This window comes from Rhipicephalus microplus, chromosome 8, assembly GCF_043290135.1.
Source record: "Rhipicephalus microplus isolate Deutch F79 chromosome 8, USDA_Rmic, whole genome shotgun sequence".
NCBI classification, from domain to species: Eukaryota; Metazoa; Arthropoda; class Arachnida; order Ixodida; family Ixodidae; genus Rhipicephalus; species Rhipicephalus microplus.
The window spans coordinates 8,926,564-8,937,241 of record NC_134707.1 but is presented as its reverse complement, the minus strand read 5'-3'; the positions used below and the strand labels follow the sequence as shown (position 1 = coordinate 8,937,241).

The 10,678-nt window shown below is 40.7% G+C and overlaps 1 protein-coding gene across 2 annotated transcripts in view; it reads left to right on the top strand.

Annotated features, from left to right (window-relative positions):
- The first annotated feature begins 3,273 nt into the window (after positions 1-3,273).
- Positions 3,274-10,678, top strand: part of LOC119165178 (venom metalloproteinase antarease-like TtrivMP_A) — a 28,611-nt gene continuing 21,206 nt past the window's right edge. Inside the window, exons 1-4 of one of the 2 annotated variants that reach the window (XM_075870946.1) lie at positions 3,274-3,402; positions 3,534-3,703; positions 6,481-6,573; positions 7,580-7,727. In XM_075870946.1, coding sequence (XP_075727061.1) covers positions 3,333-3,402; positions 3,534-3,703; positions 6,481-6,573; positions 7,580-7,727 — 481 coding nt within the window. In that variant the 5' untranslated portion in view covers positions 3,274-3,332. The remainder of the gene's footprint in view (positions 3,403-3,533; positions 3,704-6,480; positions 6,574-7,579; positions 7,728-10,678) is intronic. The other variant, XM_075870947.1, reaches the window with a different exon arrangement.

Sequence of the window (10,678 nt, the reverse complement as noted above, 5' to 3'; positions counted from 1 at the left end):
TGAAAAAAGCAAAAGATCGGCTGGGGACACGGCGCTTGATGTTCCTGCGCCAACTTTTTATAACGCCTGAAGTTTTGGTGGCATTTGCAAGGTCCTACATAGCTCTATATCCGTAAAAATCGATAAAAGGTGCCACATAATGGAGTTTAACACTAAACATAGCAAGTTTATGGGAATTTTGAACGAGGGCAGTCAAAATAACTATGAATATGTGTAGGAAATAATTGTGTGTTTATAGGCTCTAGTTTTTTCTTAGACAATACTAATGAGATCTAACAGGCAATCATAGGAATGACAGTACAAGGGATCCTATTACAAGTAATTGTAATGCAATTGAAATGAAAGAAAAGTGGACGGAAAGATAACTTGCCGTGAGCAGGAACCAAACCTGCGAACTTCAAATAACGCGTCCGAAGCTCTACCAACTGAGCTACTACGGCGGCAATTCCCCCGTCCACTTTATAGCGTATATATGTGCATTAGGCTTGGGAACGCGAAACAACGCACGAGTAGCCACGATGGTGAGTGTGAAACACTCTTTCAGTGCCTGTTTGGCATGACGTACAGTACGTGATCTTACCACGAGCTGGCAGCCGACCAATCATCCCTCGCATACTACCTCTAGGGTGTTCCACACTCACCGTCATGGCTACTGATAACACTGACTGATGCTCCATCGCTTAACGCGCAGTGGAGATGTGAACAGCCGGCGTGGTAGCTGAATCGGTAGAGCATCGGAAGCGTTATTCGAAGGTTGCTAGTTCGGTCCCTGAACACGGCTTATTATCTTTACGCCCATTTTTCAGTCATCACATTTACGTTACGATTTCATCTAATAAAATCTCTATACTTTCCTTGGCATGATTGCCTGCTAGATCTCAATAATATGGGCAGGCGTGTTTCTTAGGGGTTCAAGGGACAAGTGTATTATTGTAGGTCAAATGCAAAAACTCACGTGGTCATTTATGCATCTTCTTAAGGTGACTAGAGGGCAAAAGTCATCTTCTGTTTCTTCCGAGTGATTGTTTCAATCCTCATCTCCCACCCAACCACCTTTTGAAAACTTTCCGCGTGTGGCGTACTTTTCCGAGGGGGGCGGGGCACGATCCCACATTCATTTCAAGCGACCGCGTGAGGAATATAGTAATTTCTTTTGCCGCGCGAACGTTTCAAAAAAGAAATGAAATCGCATCTATCATAGTCACGTGATTTTTGTGGGTTTTTTTATTCGTTTAATCATGCGACCACCGCAGCGACGAACTGAATCCGCAGTTCACGCACCTCAACTCGTATAAAGTGGCTGGGAGGACATGTAACTTCCTGTACCATACACTGGTCTTGGCCTTTCAACGAGGGGCCTTTTCGTGAACCGTTTAAGGCTTTCTAAGGCTCTCGCCTATAATAAAGGACTACGCAAAATTTACATTAAAGTTTTATTATGCAAATAAGTAGTTCTGAGGAACCTCGCAAGGTAGCGGAAGAGTCAAGAAACACTGACAAGCAGTTTACCGTTTGCAGCACAAAGCGACTAGGAAATTCATGTGTATTTCTCAAAAATAAGGTTGCTCTTATTTCGGCACGTTCTTGAAAGAAAAACTTGAGCTTGATTTGTCTTTCAAATGAGAAATTCACAATGAAAATTTTAGTGACAATGCTATTCACGATAAAAAATTTAGCAGTGTTAACTGAGTTTGTGTTGCCACATAAGCCATTTTGTGTGGAACTTCCGGTTCATCTAAAGAAGAAAGAAAAGAGCAGAGGAAAGCCATCGTTGAGCTCGGCAACTAACATTTCTAAAAGGCATTGCGTCAGTGATGTATTTTAAGACAGCAAATGTCGAGAATTCGTCATCGAGATCCTAGGCGTGCCTATCGTTGCTTGCCAAATGAATAATAGGCCAGCCGACGCTATTGGAGGAAAAGAACATCTGTACACGTTGGAGTTTCGATCCATGCGTAACAAACAGAGAAGAACGGGATTGACATTTAGCATAACGTAGTTCGACATATCGTGAGCGTAAACGTCGTCCCCGAAAAGTCACATCACAAATTGTACGTGGAGTCTTTCTGTCCTAATAAGGGAGCAACACGCTTGTAGATTGACTGCAGGAAATGTTTTAGACAACATAAACAGAGGCGAAACATTGTGAGTCTACGAAATGGCACTGAAATCGCTAAGGAGTCAGAATCACGATAGCATTTTTTTTTTCTTCGACTTTTTAGTATCACCCTACTGAATGGTGTATTAACAGTGGAGGTGTTTTACGCCAATCTAAATACCTGGGGATTGCTTATTCGTACATTCCAGCCCAGCTGCGACCGTGAAGCCGGACCAGAGAAAAGGCAAGATTAAAGCTGAGTAAGTAAGTGGGAAGTCTAGTGCAGTGAGTTGAGCATGGTGGGGCAAATGTAGCGACGTGGACAGGATGAAGAAAGGTAGTGAGAAGCAGAGCAAAAGTAGAGCAATTGTGGGAGTGACGCGTGTTGGGGAGATGGGGACTGGCTTACAACCATCTTCAAAGAACTGAAGTTCTGCATGTTTGTGCTGAAAAAGTTCTGGGATACCCAAACTAAATATGACGCCGTGTGCTTCACTTTTTCGTCTATGTTCCTAACGTCAAGTCACCCTATGCTACGCAAAGCTTTTTTTTTTGTGGTTTCAGCCTTCAGACAACAAAATTAAGCCCAATTGGGTTGCCCCATTGTCCGATAGTTTGAGTAATTTGAGTAATTTCAGTAAAACTCTACTGGGCTTTTAGCAAACTACTGGCCTATCTGAACGACTCCGAGTCGATCGTTTTCATCTGTGCGTGCCCGTGTATTGTTCTTGTTTACTTTTTACCTCTCTCTCTCTCTCTCTCTCTCTCTCTCTCTCTCTCTCTCTCTCTCTCTCTCTTTGAACCCCATAATCGCCAACCCCAATTCAGAGTAGCATGCTGGATCCTAGCATCTGGTTAACCTTCCCGCCTTTGTTTTTCCTCGTTTTTATCTCTCTCTCTCTCTCTCTCTCTCTCTCTCTCTCTTTATCTGACATATATTCGTAGTTGCCCATGGTTATAGCATATTTGCTATCATTTAAAATTTAGAGGGTCTTGCGTCTTCGGGTACTTGTTTGCAATATGAAAAGAACTTTTCGAAACATTTGACTTAAAGGTCATTAGTTACACTAAAAACACGGAGCCCTCTGACCAGGGCTTACGTGTGATTGAACTTTCCATCCAGCAACTCTCTGCACCGCCACATGTAAACAAGCACTTGAGATAAATGTCTTGATATCACGGAAATAAATGCTGTGGTCAGAGTCCTTTTTATTTCTATGTTGCGGTGCACCCGATGCTAACGGAAGTGTTCGATATGAAAGTGTTCATCTTACTCGCGAGTCTCCTCCTGTGTTCATCTGCCCGTAAGATTTTTTTTTTGTTTTTTTTTACTGGAAGAATACGTGTACACCAGCCAATCATAGTCCACAAGTCTCTCATGCCCAAACTTCATGTGAATGTCTTTTTTTTTTCTTTTGTGATTAACATTCTAAAGCAGGAAAACAACAACATGTGTACCCAATCATCTTGGAAGCGAGGTCAACCTCAAGCAAGCTTGTTCTTCGAATTAACGACAAGATTACCCTGAACCTAGAAAGAAGTGAAGTATTGGCGGACGAGTTGCATTTCGTGACCGTAACGACTGAAGAACATGAAATCGAAACGGTAAGTACGCAGAGAGAAATACTAAAATTTTTGGGGAAAGTGACTCTTCAACCAAAACAGTCAGTGTTGCGGAAGGGAAAATGCTAGTTCCTAAAGTAAAACCAACGGTTCCTAACCTACAGTAAGTGTTTACAGGTATACCTGTCCACAAATAAGAAACATGGCCACATTGCTCTATTTCATGCAATCAGGTACATGTTTCGGCATGTACAACCTTTTTGCCTCATCTGATGAATGGAAAAGCACCAAAGTTTGTAGACGAAGATCACATACTCCTATCATCACCGCTGTTTTCGTTGCAGAACAATAAATAAAATCAGAAAAATGGAAGGAACATTTCGACGGTGCCAAAAGTATGCGCACCGAGGGGCTGAGAGAAAAAAATTCATGCTTAGTGCTAAGCAAAGAATCGACAAAACTACCCCCCCCCCCCAATTTTCTCTGATGAAGAAACAAGTTCCTCGATTCATTCCCCTTCTTTCGTTCTTTAGCCAGAAAAATTTCCTGATAGGTTTGCTACGTTTAGGCAGCGTGAAAAAACATTAACTGCTACTTATATGCCTGCTGACAAAGTGACAGTGCTAGACACTCGCCGCTATGGCTGCGAGTGACGCTCTGTGATAGCCCCACGGTTATACTGTTATAAATACCCGATAAAGTTGACGTACGAACGACGGCCGCCGTACCTAAATTGGTAGGCCAGTGGACACATAGTTGGAAGGTTGTCACTTAAGTCCTGACTGACATCACGTCTCTTTAACAGTGGAGCTGTTTGAACTCGTCGAAACCCCGTTAATCGTGAACAAAAATCAGCATCTTAAACCGGCAAGCCCCCTTTTCGGCCTCTTGGTCCACCTTAAGACCAAACACTGTGTCCTTCCGTCCATTGACCACCACCCGGCGTCTACAGCAGATGTAGAAACCGAAACTTCTGTGTACAACAAAAGCTATCAAAAGTGTTAAGCAGAACAAACAAAATGAAAGGCCGCCACACTGGAAAAACATTGACAATTAACTACCGATCAATGAAAGCGTATGAGAGAAGAAAAGGTTTACAAGAACAAAATCAAAAACCGTTAACCAGACGAAATATAAGTCCGCAATTTATGATTCTATGCACACTGCTCTGCTCCATCGCAAGCATTCACTTCGTTGATATGCGTGAATTTTTTTTTTTCTTTTTGATATTCTTCGCTCACAAAACATGCGACTTATTTCGTACTGCAGACGATTGTGGTAAGTCTGAGGAGTGGGAGAACGAGTATAAAAGTATAAAGATGGACGGAAAGAAATACACAGCAAAATTTCTAGCGAAATGATTTCTTGTCGAGGCAGGATTAGTAACTGTCATCCCGCGATCCGATGGTGAACAGGGCACATAGCATACCCTTGTATAGCAGGAGAGTGAGAAAGAAAACTGAGAGCGAGGAGGAGAGATTGTGAAGCAAAGCATAGCCGTGTATAGTACAGAAAGAAATATAATAAAGAGGGAAAGGGACAAGGAAACAGATAAAGATATCAACACAAGAAGAAGCGGAAAAAGCAAAGCAAGACAGAAGTAGAAATATAGAAAGTACGAAAAAAAGGTAAATGAGCAATAAACAAAAAGCAAGCCATTAGAGAAAAATAAAAAGAGGGTTAAAGAGAAAGAAACAGATAAAGTTATTAACAAACAGAAATAAACACAGAGACTGTAAAAACAAAAAAAGAAGGCTCCCTAATTCAACTCTTCTTTCGGGCTTGACACCACTGGTTGGAAACTGTCTTAATTTTTTTTTATTCGCGTTCATTCTTTTCCTTTTATTTATAATTACAACACATCATCATGAGCCTGACTACTCTCAATAAAGGACAAAGGCATCTGCCATGATCCGCCAATCAACCCTGTCTTGTGCTATCTGCAGCCACGTTACACATGCGAACTTTTTAATCTCATCAGCCCACCTAACTTTCTGTCTCCCCTTCGAGTGTTTGCCTTCTCTGGGAATCCAGTCAGTTACCTTTAATGACCAGCGGTTATCCTGCCTACGTATTGCGTGTCCGCCCCAAGTTCATTTCTTGTTTAGTTCAACTATGTTATCCTTAACCCCGGTTTGTTCTCTGGCCCACTCTGCTCTCTTCTAGTCTCTTAAGGTTACACCTGTCATTTTTCCTTCCATCGCTCCCTGGCTCGTCCTCAATTTAAGCTGAACCTTCTTTGTAAGCCTCCAGGTTTCTGCTCCATAGGAAAGTACCGGCAAGATGCAACTGTTATATAAGTTCCTCTTGAGGATTAGTGGCAGATTACAATTATCGATTTCAGAATGCTGCCGATTGTGATCTATCCCATCTTTATTCTTCTACTTATTTCATTCTCATGGTTCGGCTCAGCGGTTACTACCTGTCCTAAGTAAACATATTTCTTTACACGATAAGCATGAACTACAAATTATCTGCATCTTGGTTTTCTTGGCTTCATTGGGCTATATCCAACAAAGAAAAAGCCTTGCATTCTTCAGTGTACGACCGTGTCGTTGAAAAGTCGAAAGTTCTGGTGTTTGACCATTTTCAAGTGAATCTTACACTGGTAAGTTTCATTCTAATGGTTTCGACAGATGGCACTGCAGTTCAGCTTTGGTGTTCAAAAGGGAGGTACTTTATGACATACCCTTCGTCACACGACAGTGATATGCGAGTTAGTGCTAAAATGTTGGTCGTTTGAACACATTCGACATATAATGCATGTGGATCAGGTGCATCTAAGATTATTTTCGTAATGACTTGATAATCTTCTGCAGATCAACACAGCCTCTGTTCAACAAAATATCTATCACGACAGCAACGAGCGATCATCTATAATGCTACAACGCAAAGACGGAGTCCTTTATGTGGTAAGTTTCCGAGTGGAACCAGCTTAAGGCACATACAGCCCTAAGTGACATATTTTTATTGTTCTTTGTGTGCGAAACTGAAAGCATAAAATACCCATCAACAGCATTCACGGCATCCGAGCTAGATAGGCATATCAAGAACTGTTAAAACTTCACAATTGCAATTCATATTTCTATTTTTTTTTTTGAAATCAGGATTCATTAGCATCTCTCTCTCTCTCTCTCTCTCTCTCTCTCTCTCTCTCTCTCTCTCTCTTTATTTGAAAGCCAAAAAAGGCAAATAGCATAAATATTTTCTGTAAGCGTAATTATGGCACCTATTTTATTCACGCACGTTATTTTTGAAAGGCTAAATATCTTCCTTAATAATTAAAAGAACAACTGGCGGAAAGACTTACTCAGCTTGTGGGCATTAAGGACAAACATAGAGGAAGAATACAGGGAGGCCAGAAAAACCAGAGAAGCTTCCGGTTGACGACCCTGCACAGGCAGACTATTGTAGGAGATAGAAAGATAAGAAAGAGAAAAGAGGTAAGAGAATAAGAAGAGAATAAGAATAAGAGGAAAACAGCGCATTCTCGGCAGCGTACAATACCGGATCACACGTCAGATGCGTTTCCACAAGCCTGCCTTTCTCAAAAACACTAGAGTGCCCAGGCCTGTGGACTGGTAACAAATTTTCAACTCATAAATATTGAACAAACTGGGTTGTCTGTGAAAGCATAGTAAACTATAAGCGTTGTTCAGAAGTTTTTTAGCAGTACGCAAAATATGTGGAAGGCTTGAAGCTGTGTTACCTGTCCAAATTTAGGATAACACCTCGCCGTCATCGGTAAGTGTTGTGTAAGCCAGCAGATAGGCCCGCATAAGGCCATGCGTAAATGTTGCATGCCTAAAGGAATAGATTCCCTGAACGTCTATCCTGTATGCCCCAACAATGAGTAAAACTGAGTAAAGGTAAATGACACGCTAATACTCATTCGGTTTTATTTCATTTTTACTGTAGGAAGGTATTGTGAACAGAAAGCTGAGAATCAAACCGATACCCGAAGGCGAGCGCTCCGCACAAGGCCACACGCTTCATAGTTTGTATGAAGTGCAAGAAAGAGGGGAAAATTTGGCGAAGATGGGTGCATATTATCGACGTCCACCTGGTAAGTACAGAAAACATCATTTCTCTCGTGCATTATTTTGCGCAACCGGTGTTTTTGTACATTTCTATTAGAGGAGGAGGAGGAATTAAGGAGGAAGGATAGGGAGGTTAGCCAGTTCTCAGACCAGCTGCAGGGCTACCTTGTATTTTTTTTTTGGAAATGACTATATATATATATATATATATATATATATATATATATATATATATATATATCATAACGCGTTCGATGCTCGAACGCGTTATTAGGAGGTCGTAGGTTCGATTTCTGCTCACGGCAAGTTATTTTTTCACCCGCTTTTCTTTCTTCTTGTTTACTTCACATTGGTTCTAATAACTTCCCCAATACATTTTTTGGCATTATTGTCTGTTAGATATCACACACACACACACACACACACACACACACACACACACATATATATATATATATATATATATATATATATATATATATATATATATATATATATATATATATATATATATATATAAAGGGAAAAAAGTGTATACCTAACGGCTCGTTTTTCCGTGTTTTGACACAATATTAATGAGATCTAACATACAATAATGCCATGGAATGCATAGGGGAAGTTATTTGAACAAATGTATTGTAAATAAGAAGAAAGAAAGGTGGGTAAAAAAAATTACCTATCGTGAGCAGGAATCGAACCTTAGGCATACACTTCTTCCCCTTATTCATTAACAAGGGTCTCGTACTGGCAGACTTGGTGCCCTTAGGTTGTATACGAGGGACTATTGGTCAGCTGCCCGCTCGTAATAAGTTCACGTGCTACGTGACGCCACACAGGCTCATAGAAGGGTGTTCCACACTCGCCGCTTGCCTACAGATGGCGCTGACTGACACTCCCACGTTTAAATTCACATATAATTTAAAAAATGGATTGAGGGAAGGCCGCCGTGATAGCTCAATGGTTAGAGCATCGAACGCGTTATTCGAAGGTCGTAAGTTCGATTCCTGCTCACGGTAGGTAATTTCTTCACCCACTTTTCTTTCTTCTTATTTACATTACATTCGTTCTAATAACTTCCCGTATAGTTTCCTTGGCATTATTGTCTGTTATAATATATATATATATATATATATATGAAAATTTCGTTTTAATGTTACTACATTGTTCCAATATACAATTTTGTTTCTCTCTTTTCTTAGCCTGTCATGTTATTTTTCGGAACCAATCGGAATGAACATAACAGAAATCAACTTATAAACGAAGTTCACAACTGTCGCATATATTTTCGCAGCATATACAAAATTTGTTTTTTCCGCAGCAATGCAACGGAACCTACGAATGATTGAATTACTCGCGAGAACATATATTTCCTTGCACAAACGCTAGTGAGCTATAGGTCTATGGACAGTATTAATATACTGCATATGCATACCTTGCTGACACAAAACAAATTATCACGAAAAGCCCGGCTGCTTCACGTGCAAGTGGTGGAGGCAGGTTGTGCACTGCGTTTGCAGGCAGGTGAAACGTAGACGGCACCACATGTACTTTTTCTAGCTTATTCATTCCATTGTTCACCATACTAAAAGAGAAATATAGCATGGACATTCAGCTTACCGAGCCAAACATGACGCTTTTTCAGCTACTCTTCAGAACTATGCACTTGTGTTCAGTAACAAGATCAGTGTATTTTACGGATCAAAATTTTATGTCGAATTTTTTTTTGTTTTCGTACCAGGAAGAAAGTTCATGAAGTAACTACTAGCCAACAACTGATTCACCTGTGACTGGTGCACTAATACAATAAAACAGGAACTTATGAGGAATTCTACCCAATAGCATAACCCAACATATATCCCAGCTCATACGTTAACTCTCCTAACTCTCATTCGCAAATTCGGCATCTCTTTAATACTCAACAACTCTCATAAAATCTTGGCGCCATGTATTAAGTTAACGGCAAGAACAAATAGAATATACAAAACAAATATCATAGGTCATAAAATATCTCAATTCTGTGCGTAGAGCACCAAATTTTGTTTAGGCGTGCGTATCCCGGGTATTCTGACAAGAGGGTTACAATGCCAATTCTTTCAGTTTTTAGCTAAACAACGTGCAGACCTTGTAGACCAGTGTGCCAAAGTATCATATCCTTCTTAACTAGATCACATGACTAACACATTGATCGGTCTGTAGGCACGTGTAAGCACGCATAAGACAAAATCGGCTGTCACGTCTCCACAACACATTCGAATGGTGCAGTGCCGTGCAGCATTACAGGCGTTTTTTTGATTGGGAATATAGAGAGATCAGACCAAAATGGTGAAGAGGGTGGCAGCCTCCTTTTCATTGGGGTTAACGCACCTGCTATTAGTTGCATACGTGACGCGGATGGGTCCAGGTCTCTCTGTTTCACATTCGACCCGCTGAAGGTCATGTTCCTATGTACATATTTCAAGCGCTGAACACTACAAATCACCACCATATGTAGCATGACGATGCAGTCTCTACCATTTAAAACTATTTTTCGAAGATTAAAAAAGATCGAGTCCTTCAACGCAACCGATATTGAGAGTTTAACGTGCGATATATTAACAACTCCTGAATATTAGAGCTTCTTTCTCTATCAGAATACTTCACCAATTAGGTGAAAAGTAAGTAATATATCGGTTTGTTTCAACCAACTTGGAGGATGAGACCGGTTTATTGACGACATAGGGTGGTGGTTGTTCTGAGAAGAAGTTAGACTCTTTTTCAGTGTTGTAAGATGGGAAATAGTTGTACATACTCAAGTCATCATGAAGGCATAGGCAATAAACATGTCGAAATATGGCTCCTGCTGTTGGCGCCATTTAGCGCTTACATTGTACTGACCAGTTACCATGAAATGAAAAATCATGCATAGGTATACGGTGTACTCGTTTTTTATTACTTGTTTTGTTTGCTAGAATAAATCAACCTGGGTGAGTAGCAACTT